General features: G+C 37.3%; 1 protein-coding gene across 1 annotated transcript in view; it reads left to right on the forward strand.

The window, feature by feature from the left end:
- Positions 1-16698, forward strand: part of cac (cacophony) — a 778098-nt gene that overhangs the window by 204630 nt on the left and 556770 nt on the right. The window contains 1 exon segment of the mRNA XM_068225468.1: positions 9990-10105. Coding sequence (XP_068081569.1) covers positions 9990-10105 — 116 coding nt within the window.

Consider the following 16698-nt stretch of genomic DNA (forward strand, 5'->3'; position numbering starts at 1 on the left):
TACTTGCAACTCTATTGGAAAAAGTAAGCTCCTGGAAGAAATTTTCACTCTTGGAAATAAACAAATACATGAAATATGATCTTGTTAAGCCATATTATAACTTGTATAGCAATAAAGTGATAAATAGAATGAATTAGATCTCATAAATATGTAAAAACTACTAGAATAACGCAGAATTAAAGTTATCTGCTACAATATTTGATTATGATAGGTATTGTTATAAAGATTAGGTAAACAAGGGAAATTTATCAATAAAGCTATATGAAATTTAATTTTAACTTGGTTCCAGTTCTGTGAGTGTAGGAAAGGAACAAATAAGTGTCAAATCAGGTCAGAGAGAAAGAGAGAGGGAAATAAGAAAGGAACACATATAATAGGACGATCGCAAAGGCAGGTCAGTGCGGGAAGAGAGAGCAACAAAAATAGGAGACAAGAACAAACATGGAAACAAAAAAGGGCAAGGACAATCTCCACATCTTCATACACTGCTGTCTTCGAATAGACTGGCTCTCTCCTCATCAAGCTCAGTTCTTCTACATCCATTTCTTCTCAGGCCTCGACGAGCTCATTTCTCCTTCCCAGCTTCATCAGGAGGGCAGGCATCAACACTCGTTGAGGGGCCATATTGTCAGATCTTCATTTGGGTAAGTGTGGAATAAGAAAAAAGGTGTACTTATATTTCTCTTATGTTTCTTCACATTTCATGTACTTATCTGGCTTTCTTTTATCCTACGCATATCTTACACAAATTTATCTAGGTGGCCCCTCAGTGAGTGTTCATGTCTGCCCTCTTGATGAAGCTGGGAAGCAGAGATGAGCTCGTCGGAAGAGATGGACTTATAAATCTCTCTCTCTTTTTTTTTTTTTTGTTTATGTCAATTTTTGTATGTTTTTAGCTGAAGATGTTCCATATTAGGAACAAAACATGTACTTTTTAATATTGTAATTAGATTTTAAGCTGGATTATGTTATATACGTACGTAGACTAGCAATAAAAATCAAAGAAGTATTGGAAGGTGGGATTCTCCATTCAACCTAAGCTTAGTTGGGAAGAGATGGATGTAGAAGAACTGAGATTGATGAGGAGAGAGCCTGTCTATTTGAAGATGGCAGTGTATGAAATTGTGGGAACTGTCCTTGTCCTTTTGTGTTTCCATGTTTTTCCTCATCTCCTATTTTTGTTGCTTCCTCTTCCCACACTGATCTGCCATTGTGTTCATCCTATTATGTGTGTTCCTTTCTTATTCCTCTCTCTCTTTCTCTCTGACCTGATTTGACACTTGTTTGTTCCTTTCCTATATTTATACAGTATTATTATCCCATGTGGATTTTTTTCTTTTTATGTTTGTCCTGTGTTTGTATTCTTTTACGAATTGTATTTATCTGATGTTTCTTCCCTTTTCCTATACTTATCCAGCTTTATTCTTATCCTCCACTTACCCTGCATGAAGACTGAAGATCTGTCAAAATGGCCCCTCAGTAAGTGTTGATGACCGCCTTCCTGCTGAAGCTGCGAAGTAGAAACAACTTTTTTGTGGACATAAAAGAGATGGATTTAGAAGAACTGGGATTAGTGAGGAGAGAGCCTGTCTATTTGAATATGGCAGTGTCTGAAATTGTGAGGTTTATCCTTGTCCTTTTGTGTTTCCATGTTTGTCCTCATTTTCTATTTGTGTTGTTTGCTCTTCCCACACTGACCTGCCATTGTGTTTGTCCTATTATATGTGCTCCTTCCTTATTCCCCTCTCTTTTTTCTCTGACTTGGTTCCAATTCTGTTGACCAAATATGTGTGCATTTCTTTTTACCTTTTTGTATTATATTCATTTAAGTTCTTATCAGGCATTCATTAACTAGTTTTTGTTATATTTGAGTTTCCTAAGTTATTCTTTCTTTTGTCTTGCAGTGAGTTCTCTAATGAAAGAACTCGTGTTGAACGCAGGGCTAAGTTTCATCGAACACGAACTAAGCAACTTTTTACTACAGCTTTTGGGGCTTATTTGAACTGGATCACTCAAGCAGGTAGCAAGAGATATAATGAAAGAGATGATGTAGAAAACTTCAGAAAATATAATTCATATAAAGACGTCTATCATATGGAACTCATGTTTAAAAAAATATTGATTGAAATAATAACTTTGAACAGAAGAACAAAAAAAATGTATAGTAGTTCACTAGTGCTGCATTACAGTCAGCAGCTGGTAGTAAAGGAAATAACCATTTATAAGAGTAAATGTCCAGCTCCATAGCTAAATTGTTAGCGTGCTGGCCTTTGGTCACAGGGGTCGCAGGTTCGATTCCCTGCAGGGTCGGGAATTTTAACCATAATTGGTAAATTCCCCTGGCACGAGGACTGGGTGTATGTGTCGTCTTCATCATCATTTCATCCTCATCACGACGTACAGGTCGCCTACGGGCATCAAATTAAAAGACCTGCACTAGGCCTCGCCAGAGACCACACAGCATTTCATTTCATTTCGTAAGAGAAAATGCCCCAACGTATTTACTGTAATTGTCTGTCATGGCAAAAGTATCAACAGTCTTGTCCTTGTTAATGTCTTTCATTTTTGTAACCTAGTTGTAATATATATGCCATTAACTGAAGAAGCGTATGAGGTTGTATCTAGGCTCTTTTTCATTCCTGTCCCCATGAGATTTGCGAAGAAAACTAATTTTACTGGTATTCATTTTCTCTGATATTTTGCTAGTGTTTTAATGTCACACTAACTCAGGTAGGTTTTCGGCAATTATGAAATAGGAAAGGGCTAGGACTGAGAAGGAAGTGACTACGACCTTAAGGCACAGCCTCATCATTTGCTTGGCGATGGTGGAAAATCATAGAAAACCACCTTTAGGGCTGCTGATGGAGTTCAAACTCACCATCGCCTCAACATAAGCTAACAGCTATGCGGCCAGTTCTGCGTAGTCAGCTTGCTCAGTTTCTCTGATACAATCACTAGGTTGGCTGAAGAGTATTTCCTGTAAATGTCGGGTCATTTGTAAGATAGATAGAAGGTGAAGGTATAGGTAGCACTAGAATAGCATCAAACTAGTTCAGACTATTCATTGACAGAAGCTTGTCTTGAAGATAAACCTTTCTCAGGATGCCCTTTAGTGATTCTACATTCCAAACTTGAAAAACGGTCACTTACCAGCTTCTCTGATTTGTGACTACTCTTGGTGTTTCGTAGTCGATTTGAGTGGCTCATATGCTATCCCATGTGGGCATTGTTCTCTTCCAGCTCTACTTGGTGGCATTTGAAGATGCATCATGTCAGTAGATTTACTGGCCCATGAAAGAACTCCTGCAGGATGAAATTGTGGCACTTTGCATCTATAAAAGCATTAAACAATTGTTAGTCGAACATAAATCAATATTACTATAGTTGCTGCACATATCTACCAACTTGACATAGCGTTCAAAAGTGAACTAGTATGTTCATACGAACTGACCACAGCTCAGGTTCAATGACAAGTTAAAATCTGCGAATTACATTTCAACAATCCCTTTGGGATGGGCTTTGGAAACACACACTAACATACAATGAAAAAATGATCTTTTAGTTTAATCCTGAGAAAAGAAAATGGTGGATGCTTTGTAGAAAAGAACCTCATAGTCTGTTATTTGTTGCAATTATTTTGTACAGATGATATGCTCTGTTTGTTGGAATTTTGAAGTAGTTTGCTTCAAATTGGCCTTACATAGCTATGTATTTTAACATATTTTATTGTGAACAGCTGGATCAGATATACAAAATTTTAACATGATCCTACTCAGCTGTAATCAGTACAATGTGGATTATATTGCAGCAATATAACAACGCATCAAGTAAGAATAGCCAAATAGAAAATCCAAGAATGAATTGAAATAGCATTTCTACTTCATCCAGCATACACTCCAGATGTTGTGCCTTCTAACAGTAGTGTGTTCTGGTCCATGGCGTAATCTCTTCAAGGAAGATGATTTGATGACAATGAAGTTGTCAGAAATGCCTTGAGTAGAGTTTTTTTTTTTTTAACTTCAAAATCTAAGGAAATATATTGTCAACATACAGTATTCAGATTCTGGTGGAAAATGGATTATTGATACTTATTATTTTTTGTCCTTATGTATGATAGATTTTGTTAATGTGTTTGTCTGATGAGGTAGGTACTAGTTTTATGGAGGTACTCTTCAACCAACCAATTACAGTAAAATGTACCCATCATTTAAAAAAGTATTATAAAAAACAGGTAGAAGTCTTTGAACTATTCAACTTAGCAATTCTCAGTATTTAAATATATCGTTTACACACTTACCAAGAACTGTAGAATGTATCAGTAATTCAATTTTCAACATCTCTGGCTGACATTCGTAGTCGTACATCAGCTGTTAAATATATATGGTGGAGAATAATTTTAAAATTGCGAAAAATCTTCCTGGTAGTATTTGAAATAAATGTATGAATTTATTAAACTATAACAAATAGCTTAATATGATAATAGTGGAAACTCCTGCGAGAAACTGGCGACACCGCTTCTGCGTGCCATCTAGCGGTTCGAGAGGCTAACTACTCTTGCTACTGCTGTCAGCTGTGTATGCCAGAAGTGTCTTATTTGTACTTCAGATAGTTTTGTGCTTGTTATGTATCACGATTTTGGAAATGGCAGGAAGAGGAGTTATTTGTGCTATGTATGGGTGTTTTCATTACAGAAGACAAAGTGATCGTAAGCCATTTTACAGATTTCCTAACAACAAAGTGCTGTGAGTATAGGCCTATCTGTTAATGTTTACGTGCCGATATTTTTTCGATTTATGAGAACATACTTTCTTTAAAATATTGTTATGATTAAACCTATGCATTTAATCGATTTTTAAGTTTACTCAGTGGGTGAAGAGCAGAAGGGGAGATTTAGATGAAAGGTATGAGGGTATGTTCAGCCACCAGGGTCCTAATCCATTCTGTAGCTTCTGGAAAGCTAGTTCATGTGTCATTCAATTCTTTGCAATCAAGTGCTGCAATCACTGCAGAGTTTATAGAAATGTGTGATAAATGTGTTTCATTATTTGCTAACAAGGAGGCTCACACAGGACTGCATTGAAAACATTTTTTCCATCATCAGAGCAAGAGGAGGTAACAATGTAACCCCAGATGCAACAAAATTTCGCAGTGCCATAAGGAGTGTTATGGTAAATCAATTGTCCTGTGCTTCTGATGACAGCAGTTGTGAATTGAATTTGATGTTGCAGACTTTCTACTGACTCATAATGATGTGATGAAGTGCAATTTTGATGCTAATGTCTCTCGACAGTGTGAGTTAAGTGATCAGGTAACTTATTATGACCATGATATAATACAGGAAAATGCAGACAATTATGTCATGGGCTGGGCATGTAGCAAATTTCCCCATGCTGAGTGTAGGGATGTATTGTCATCTTATGATAATGATTATAACTTGGGAAACTTGCACATAGAAATGAAAAAGTATGACAATTCTAAAATTATGTTTCCGAATATTTGTGGGGGAAAGTTAGATGCTAAAATATCAAGAACATTTGAAGATAGATTTTTTTTAAAGTTTTTGTTAGAAAGCAAAGATGGGATTAGAAGAAAATTAAATGACAGGTTTTTGTCATTGAATGAATGTAATGTAGGCTTATGTAACAGCTGTGTAAAATTACTGACTGACAAGTATTTCGCAGTGCCATAAGGAGTGTTATGGTAAATCAGTTGTCCTGTGCTTCTGATGACAGCAGTTGTGAATTGAATTTGATGTTGCAGACTTTCTACTGACTCATAATGATGTGATGAAGTGCAATTTCAAACTCCGCCACTAGGAATGATTCGGATTTCCTAGTGCCGGTCCCAAGCCCAGTAAAGGAGGAGGGTCAATGGCTGGTTGTTGAGTCTTGGGGGTTGCACTGATGTCGAGTAAGTGCTGCCATTAAAACTCAAGAAATGCTTTAGTTGACAGTCCATCTGTCAATGTAACCAGCAAATCCTACCCCTCATGGGGATGGGTGAGGGCGGGTACCTGGCGCCTTAAAACTGGGTCCCTCGGCTAAGGTATGGTAACCCCTACAGAAGAGTCCCTGGTCCTCCAGATTGGGGGTTGTGCGAAGGGCTGGTAACTCTTCCACTTAAAAACTTACCTCACTCATAAATCTCAGATGAATAACCGGACGGATTCTATGATGACGACAAAGGCAATATCAAAGGCCAAACGATTTGGAATTAGAGATACATTAAAGTTGGGAACTTGGAACGTGAGAGGCATAAAAGGAAAAGAAGAAGAACTGGATAGAGAGCTGGATAGGAAAGAAATCAATGTTGCTGTAATTACTGAGACAAAAAAGAAATTACAAGGAACAAAAGAAATTGATAAATACACTATGATTTATAGTGGAGTTACACAGGATAAAAGAGTTGCAGCAGGAGTCGCAATATTAATAGACAGGAAGTGGAAAAACAAAATAGAAAGCTACACCATTATAAATGAAAGGATTTTGGTGCTGAGGTTGAAGGTAGAGAGAGGGAAATTAACTTTGGTAGCCGTGTATGCTCCTGAAGAAAACAAACAGGAAGAATCTGAACAGTTTTATGAAGTTCTTCAATCAGTGTTGGATAACATATGTAAAAGTGACTTTGTTGTTCTGGCTGGTGATCTCAATGCTCGAGTAGAAAACAAACCAATTGCAGAAATAGTGGGAAATAAAGGTGAACCAACTTTGAATGAAAATGGTAAATTATTGATAGAATTTTCATCCTATAATCAATTAAAAATTACTAACACCTTCTTTGAGAAGAAAGATATACATAAATTCACATGGACTGCAAGAGGACAGCGATCAATTATTGACTATATAATGGTCAATAAAAAGTTAGGCCCAGATGTAACAGATGTCCGAGTACATAGAGGCAGCGATTTATATACAGATCATTATCTGGTCATTGCAAAAATCAGAATTCTTGCTAAATGGAGGAAAAGGCTGAATAGAAATATACACAGAAACCAAGAGATCTATAAGGTATATTTACTACCGGATGATGGAATAAAATACTTATATCAAAATCGGCTGCAACAGTATTTAGGTCAGATTCCGACAAGTACTGATATTAACAAAGAATGGGAAATCATAACCTCAGCAATTCAGAGGGCAGCAGATGAAGCCATTGGAGTGAAGAAGAAATTTAGGAGAAAAACTGGGCTTAAAATATGGAATAAAGAAATATCAGAAGCTGTCAAGCAAAAACAAATATTATACCTGAAAATGATACAGCATCACACCCCACAAAATGAGAGAGAATATAAAAACAGCAGGAACAAGGTCAAGTCACTAACGAGAAAACTCAAGCAAGAATCATGGGATAGGTTAATAAACTCAATAGAGGATGATATCCATGGTAGGCAAGAGATGGCATATAAGTTAATGAAGCACCTCAACAGTGATGAAAGAGAAACTGCTAATATAAATGTAATCGAAGGAGAATCGTGGATACAACACTACAAAGAATTGTGGTATAACGGAGAGTATGGAGAGAGTCAGGAAGATCAAGATATAGATATCGACATTGAAGGAATTGACCTAATAGATATAGAAGAACTTAATACTGTTCTGAAATCTTTCAAAAATAGAAAGGCACCAGGGTTAGACAACATAAATATGGAGTTGTTCAAATATGGTGGGATCATTCTTAAATTTAGAATGTTACATTTAATTAATCTTTGTTGGAAAAGAAGAAATATACCCGAAGAATGGAGAAAAGCTAAAATAATATCACTTTTCAAGAAAGGAAATCGAAGTTTTTGCAGTAACTATCGAGGAATAAGTTTATTAAATGTTGGCTATAAAATCATTGCACACAATCTCTTATTGGAAGAACAATGTGGATTTAGGAAAGGCAGATCCTGTACAGATAATATATTTAGCCTCAAACAGATACTGGAGAAGAGAAGAGAATTTAACTTGAATACTTATGTCGCTTTTGTCGACTATGAAAAGGCTTTTGATAGGGTAGATAGAGAACAGTTATGCAATATAATGGTAAAAAATAGATACCCTAAACATCTTATTCAAGTTATCCAAAGTCTGTACAAAAGGACGAGAATTGTGTTAGATTTAGGATACAAATTAACGGAAGAAATATTAATTAATCAAGGTGTACGTCAGGGATGCAGCCTCTCTCCAACACTATTCAATATATATATATAGATGAAGTAATCAGAAATTGGAAACAAATTGTGCACTCTGGAATGAAATTGAACACAAACACATACATAAATACTATGCTCTTTGCAGATGATCAATTTATCCTGCAGGATGATGAAGATAAACTCCAGAAATCAATACATCAGTTAAACACCATTTGTAAAAGTTATAATCTTCGGCTATCCTGAACAAAAACCAAGGTTATGGCGTGGCAAGGGAAATATCCTATCAGAGCAAAGATAGTAATCGACAATCAACCAGTAGAACAAGTCACAAATTTTAAATACCTTGGTTGTGAAATATCTTTTAATGATGATGACAAGGTGAAGAAGAAGCTTCATCGATTTCAATATATGTGTGGGACAATTCGCCGAACACTGAAAGGAAAAGTGAGAGAAGATACTCAACTTAAATTCTATAAGACTATGGCTGTACCAACTTTGCTATATGGAAGTGAGACATGGGTAGATAAAATAAGCTATAGGAATAAAATACAATCATCTGAAATGAGATTCCTAAGATCAGTGAAAGGATATACCCTAAAAGATAAAATACGAAATGAAGAGATAAGACAAAAATTAAATATATTCTCAATGAATGAAAGTATATTCCAAAACAGGATAAATTGGAAAAAAACACATTCTCAGGATGGATAACGACAGAATCCCAAAACTTGCCCTGGAATACCATCCTACAGGAAGAAGAGATATTGGTCGTCCTATGAAGAGATGGACTGAAATCTGAGGTCGGAACAGGCTATTAGCCTAATCCATGAAGAGGAAGTAAGTAAGTAAGTAAGTACAAGTATTTCAAAGTTCTTATAAAGGCATATGTGAATAGAACCAATGACTCGACAGTGAAACTATTGCCTGTAAAAATACCAAGTTTAAAAAGATATTGCATGTGTGATTTGCTCTTGAAGACTGTAGGCTCTAGTCATAACATGACGGTCTAATGTTTAAATTTGATAATAACATTTGTCTTATTCTTATCACTGGTTCATTCAGATCCACATTCACATTTTACCTTTCCTATATTATGTTACAAGAACGACGCAAACGTCTTAACATCTGTATTTCGTTGGGTTGGAAGTCGAAATGTGTAGTGTTGGATAGCGCGTTATGTTAGTGTTCCCTGCGAGCCGCTAGATGGCAGCACTACGTGCTGTCGCCGCTGCTCTGCGTGCTAAGTGAGGAGAGTTTCCACTATTATCATATTAAGCTATTTGACTATAAGTTGATTGCACTTTTAGGTGGATTAAATCAGAGATTGGCCTAAATTTTTATCCAGCAGTTGTAGTTAGTCTAATTCATAGAAGGTGAGTTTCATATTTTAATATCTTCCTTTGCAATGTTTAACTATGGCAGATGTTTTAAACAAAATTATTTATTTAGCATATGCTCAAATAATTTGTCTGTATATGTTTTAAAGTAAATATCACTGTATTAAAACTCAGTTTCATTCTGAAGTTTTCTACAAAATCATCATTCCTATTTAGACAAAAAAAAAAAGTACAATATTGAAAAGTCTTATTCTGTAAAAAATCCAGCATTGTCCCTATAATTGTACCTCTATCGTAGGGCATTTAAAAAATATAGGTACTGTAGAAGTATAAGTAGAACATTCCTATGCTTTTTTGGGAATCTGGTACAATACAATCTGCTATTATCATCCACAACAAATCGTATTGTATTTGGGCTCATTTGTTTGGGATTGTATTATTTGACTGTAGAAGCTGCTAGAGCCTAATAGTGCTAGTTCAAGCTTAGTTAAGTCCCTTGCTTTGCTTTTCCTTGCCAGAGAGTTTGCAAAGGAGAGAGAGAAAGTGGAGAACCGTCAAACGTTCCTGAAGCTGCGTCGGCAGCAGCAGCTGGAACGAGAGCTCAATGGTTACGTCGAGTGGATTTGTAAAGCAGGTAGGATTTGATTATGATTAATATACATATAAAACACTCCCGAATAATATTGACTATCAGTTACTCTCGGTGTGAAAATCTTCCCTGAAACCTTATATGTGCAATGTGTATGTCTGTGTTCTGCAAAGATAAGGATCATATCAGTATGTTTACTCTGTGATAGTACTTCTGAAATATTTAAAGACAAATTCTGGAAACACATTGGTTACGTTGAGCTTGAATCGAATGGTTACAGTACAGTCAGGTTGATCATTTTAGCCCACCCTCCCCTCAAGAAGATCTAATTTTGATAGCATGGACTGTTAACCATAGAGCCTCATGCTGATACTGGCATTGTTTTAACTTTTTTAATCTGACCTCTCTTGGTCATCTCTTGTTATCTCCCTACCCAAGTTTGTTGGCTATTAGAAGTACAGTGGAAGTCCACTACAATGAGTACGGCATATAACGAGAACCCCATTATAATGACAGTTCTTGTCTGTCCCTTCAAAATTCCTAATTTAAACTGTGTATTGTCAGGGCCGGATTAAGGTAGGGGGGGGAGGGCTAAAGGGGCTGCAGCCCCGGCCCCCGCGTGCCAAGGGGCCCCGGCCCTTGGCCAAACCTAAAATTGTATAAAAAGGCCTGCTGCTCCACCTCCATGCATGTATATGAATATTTACACTCGCAAAATATCGAACATGCACTCTTCCTTCCTTCTTATCAGCTGTCCGCGTTAGTATTTCATCACTGCTAGAATCGATTATCGTCCTGAGACATGAATTCTCCCTACTTACACACTGTAATTATTGTAAAGGTTATTGTTGACGAAAATTTAAATCTGTCAGCTTGCGAATACGTGCAGAGGGGGAAGGGGGGAAGAGGTCTAGGAAGTGAGCGGGAGGGGACAGGGGAAGCATGATGGAATGCGCATGCTATACTATATCTTTGCATCAGGAAGAGAACTTCCAGTTCACCTCTGATTATTGAACAATTCGTAATTTACAACTGTAATGTTCTTGTAAAGTGGATAGAAAATATCCTAATGGTGCCAAAAATCTTAAGTTCTGTTTTGTATGTCGATTTGATAGTGATGATGAGACAAATGTAAAATATGTTTTGGCATTATGAAATATTAACATGAAAACTAGAGAAAAATTGTAGTCTATTTCAACACTTCCCTATTCATCGATTTAAGTGGAAGTAGTTCTATAACGATTTCAGTATGCTAGTCTTATGTGGTGTTGTGAAGAAGGGGCCCCACATTTTTAAATAGCCCTGGCCCCCAAACACCTTAATCCACCACTGTGTATTGTCCTTCGGTTGCAGCGAGAGCCCTACTGACGCATCCGTTATTACAAGCTATTAAGCATGCACCATTTTTCCCGTTACCTACATTTATGCACTCAGCGATTATATTGCATGCGATCAACCATCTTCGGTATCGTTTCCTTGCTATGTCCACTAGTGGGTTCTCTTGTCGACATTCGAAGGTGAGGTTGGAGTCGATTAGTAATACCCGTTGACTGCTGTTCCGTAAACAAAAATGGAAATGAAAGAGGAGAACATGTGTTCGTAATAAACATGCAAATAACGTGTCCAATAGCAGTTGTTAACTATTAAAAATAAAAGCTGAAGTAAGTGATCGCTTAATTTTAATGATAAGTACTGCAATTAAGTAAGAATGGGATACAACTCAAGATATGGCAGAGGGCATTATTGATTTCAGAGGTTAGTTTTATATTTTCTCGCGTCTGCTTAAATTTCGAAAGGCTACTATGTAAATTTATAACAAGAAAGTTATTTCTCTACTGGCGCTTGATATATATTTTCATGATAGGCCTACATACACAGTTAGGTTAGGCGACGCTGTTTGAATTAGAAAACTGATGCTTTTGCCACAAAATGCAACCTTCGATATAATTTTCTCGCTATGTGCACTTGCGAGCTCTCTTGTCGACATTCGAAAGCGATGTTGAAGTCAATCGGAGTCGATTAGTAATACCCGTCAACTGCCGTTTCATAAAGAAAATTAGAAATGAAAGAGGAGAATTTTTTCATAACAAATACGTAAATGACGCGGTCGATAGCTGTTGTTAATTTGTTAGAAATAAAGGCTAAGTAAATGATCGCTTAATTTTAATACGCTATACTGAAATTAAATAAGAATGCGATACATTTCAAGATATGGTAGAGTGCATCACTAATTTCTGATGTTAGATTATAATCGTCCCCACTCTGGCAAACTAGCAAAAGTGACGAACTAGGGAATCTGTAGTTCTCAAGTTTTGGTCTATATTTTATTATTTATATTGCACCCGCCCCCTCCCTAAATGGCACCGGCATGGAATCTACAGGGCCGCACATGGGTCAAGAAGAATGAAATAAATAGGTGCTGAACTAAAGTAAACTTAAAGGTGTACAGGGGAGGAGAAGCGGGGCATACATAACTAAAATGAGAACACATTCGAATTAAAATATTTAACTCACAAACCGGTTTATTCAACCTTAATGATGATGGGAAATGGCGCATTAAATAACACTAATGAATTACATTAAAATTTATAAATGTTTGTTGTGACTTGTTATGTGAACATCTGTTCGTTAGGCTTGATAGAAATGAGTATGTTTACCGCGAAGCTGTGTATTGTGACATGTAGCGAATGGTAATTTTATCATAACACTGAGGCTATATTATCACTAACACATAAAACTAACATGCACCCAACAACACGTCTGAGCAATCCCTATTCTAATGAAGACCTAGATTTCCCAATGAAATGACGTAAAAGAAAATACACACATATGATACAACACCTGGGTTCGAACCGACCCTCGCTATTATAAACATCGCCAAGCTGATGGACAGAACCACCACTGACCTTATTTACAACCACACATGACATAAAGTACACATAAAACATACATGATATGCAACAAATACGTAAAGGCACTTTGATCTTTCTTCTGACGCTGTAGGCCTCCTATGCCTACGTTGAGCATCGAACTGACAACCTCTTGCGATGAAGGCAGGGTCCTGTAATCCCTATCTATATTATACTCGAACAATTAACAATGATTCATTGACAAACATTATCATTATCGGCCGGGTCGCTTGTTAATTACTACACTGCTCTGGCGTGTTAGGTAAATCACATATTTTGCCGTTCAAAGAAGCCAACTTCTCTTTAACAGCAATGTCCCTCCTTCCTCAGCTTACGGGACACCCAAACAAAAAAAAAAAAAAGGAAACACAACTGGGGCAAGGTCAGACGGGCGGGTCCGCCACCCCAAGGGTCAACAGCCCACATAACACGCGTGACATTCCCTTTTCAGAGGAAACAGTAACACTTCACTCGGAAGTACGTCTACAATAAACTGCGGTCTCAAAGACTCGCGCAAATCAACTTGAATTCAACACATATTTACCCAACAGTATCACGTCATTTTCACAACGCGACTCCGGTATTACAATGGTAACCTTTGCCCGATCACTATTATTATTATTATTATTATTATTATTATTATTATTATTATTATTCCTGCCGTCCTACATGGCTTACCCGCTACATTAATTATGCATGGTCATCGTGCGGAATCTATTCAGCAATTACAACACAATTAAGTGCTCACGCAGCAATTAACATCTGATTACTGACTGCTAATTAATCGATGGTCAGCACATGGTTGCTTTATTGTCACACGGCAGTACATTCATTAATTAATTAATATTCACACGGATTGATATTTGACACACGCATTATGATTACTTCCTGGTAAATTTAATCACATAATCAATTTAAATCATATCACTTCCTATCTAAGTATTTCAAAGGGTGGGGTTTTTGGCTGTCAGTTCGGCCGCTGAACCTCATAGTTACGTGCCCTACGCACTGTAGTACTTACCGTTTTACTTGCCATGCACTTATCAATTTAATGATTACTCTAATTAATAACTACTCTCACTGCACTCCCGTAAACTGATTACTCCTGGTCTTCTGACGCCAATAAACAAACAGAATCTCCCAAGAAAGAAATAATTGAATAAATCTCTACCCCATGCAAAGCTAAAGTATTATATTCCCTAAATTATTTACAATCAATTACTCAGACCTGTCGTCGTTTTCCTAAACTAAGAATCAACAACTACGCGCCCATTTCGGCACTCTATTTCAACAGGACTACATCTTTAATCTCTTATAGCGTCAGTTTACAATAAACATTCCCATCCCCTCTATGCATGCCAAACATTGAAACTTTGTACTCATCTCTATCACATGATGACACCTTCGTCAGCTCAGGAGGTCCATCCTGAGCTTACTCCTGGTCCATGGGCACCGCGGTGATTACTTCATTTTCCATTCCATCTTGAAGTTGAAGATCCATTGTTCGATGCTGGTGGAGCCGCTGGCAGTTAATCCTGTACACACAGAACGTCACTGTTTAATTCACACACCGGTTAACAGCGTTCACTGTGAACGTCCGGTCACGATCTCGTAAGCGACTACGTAGTCCGCGGTTCAGTACCGAATCTCGTCTATCTCTCGGCCACTATTCAGTCTGCTGCTACGTAAGATTATTATGCTATAGTAATGATAATAATATTACTTTACACATCACGGTTTTATAAAAAGGTTAACACTGGCGTCGCAGAGACCAAACTATACACTGTTTATGCGAATTCTATTATTTCACTTAAAATGGGAGTTAACTTCACTTGAACAAAGAACTAACGAGGGCTTAACCGAGCATAGCTTCGCCGTCGATGAGCCACTAGCCCCGAATGATGCTCGAGGCATACTCGAGGTATAATAGTACGGCTAATCGGTGACCAATATATAGTTGATGCGATTGAGACATAACCATTCCATTATCCTTCGGTGGATCTCCTTCAATTAATTAAAATCTGTCCGGCTTCCCCCTCCTTGCGTGGTGAACTCCCTTCTTTGAGGACGTGTCATGAGACTAACCAGATGGCCCAGTACTTTTCCACGCAGAAACCACACAGTATTCTTTCTTCTTCTGAAAGTTATCGAGAAAAGGGACATTAAACACTCTAAATAAATGTCCCAGTGACATTTATCCCTTTTAAATCGGGAGACGACTCCATAATTTGAGTTTCATTAATTTTCTGGATCGTAGGTAATTAAGTTGGCTAGTCCAAAACCAAGATGGCTCCTATATTTCGTTTCGAAAAAGTTGGTTTCCCCTCATTCTGTGAGTCTTGAGGAGGGATGACTTCTCTCGAGTGATGTCACGGGGAATCCCCTCCCGGGTCTAAGTTGGCTTGGCTTCCTCTGTGGGCCCCCACTACACAAAGGATAATACTGCGCAATAAGTCGCAGACAAAGAAATCTTGTAGAATAATTTTTAAAATACACAATTTATCCATCTGAATGGTATGAATATTAATTAGTTTTAGTATTACCTCTATCAATGATATGAATATTAATCAGTTTCAGCATTATTTCCCTTAAATAGCATTGCGTGCATAATTACGAAGATCAATATTAGGTGGGAACATCAGAAGAAGAAACTCTGTAATTTTTATTGTGAATCAATGCATATAAACATTTGTTACTTAGTCCATGTGCCATTACTTCAAGCCATAATATTGTTTCTGTACTCTTTGAAATGTTTGTTACTTCTGTGGGTGGCCCATGGGGAAGGAAACAAGACACAATTTCATTTGACAGAACCAAAATTTTAGTAGCTATTCCCTGGAATCTCGAAAGAAAAATCGAAGAGGCTATTGAAATTGAGAAACACCTGAACAATACAAATTTAGAAAAGGGATACAAAGTCAGCAATTCTTCGATGCCTATTACACACAGATTACAATATACAGGTCAGAACATGAACACTGGACAAGATAACAGCACCAGTAATTCCCCAGCTACCTGCCGAGTGACACACACGTTCCAGATGTTTTCAGGAGGCCCTGCAGGGCTTATGTCAGCCGGAGACAGAGGTGGATATTTAAAGGCGAGGCACAACCACCACTCCCATAGTTAATTTAGCTACCTAGGGAGTCTCATTACCACAGATTGAGCAGGGATATTGAAATTGCCTTAATAAAGAATACTGCAATGTACTTGAAATGTGTGTAAACTGTATGGAAAGTACATAAAACAACAACACGGTTCAACCAGGAAGAAGAACTAAATATTTCAGTTTAGTTAATCAGTAGCTCTAAGTAGTCAGCTGGAGATCAGAGAGCAAGTTGTTGTAGTGATCTGATGTTGGTATTGTGAAGTCGGTTACAAATGAGTTGGAGTTGTTGTGGTGTTGATATTATTGTCGTAGATCAGTCGTATTGATACCACTTCACAGATCAATTGTAAATTAGGCTACTATGTATACATTTCTCCTATGTGCCCCCATATTATATGTGTGTTAAGTGAAAAATATATGAGTAGTCAGGGATAAGAGTGGTTTTATTTTGCTACATCACTGCATCTACGTTAAATTGGCAACCATTGCAGGATTTTGGAACATTATTTCAGAATTTTGGAACAATGTGGCAGAATTTTGTGACTTTGTGACAAGACTATTGTGAACAAATGCAAATGTGATACTCCCACTGAGGTTAGGTTATTGCGAACGAGTTGAAG

This window comes from Anabrus simplex, chromosome 1 (genome assembly GCF_040414725.1).
Source record: "Anabrus simplex isolate iqAnaSimp1 chromosome 1, ASM4041472v1, whole genome shotgun sequence".
Lineage (NCBI taxonomy): Eukaryota > Metazoa > Arthropoda > Insecta > Orthoptera > Tettigoniidae > Anabrus > Anabrus simplex.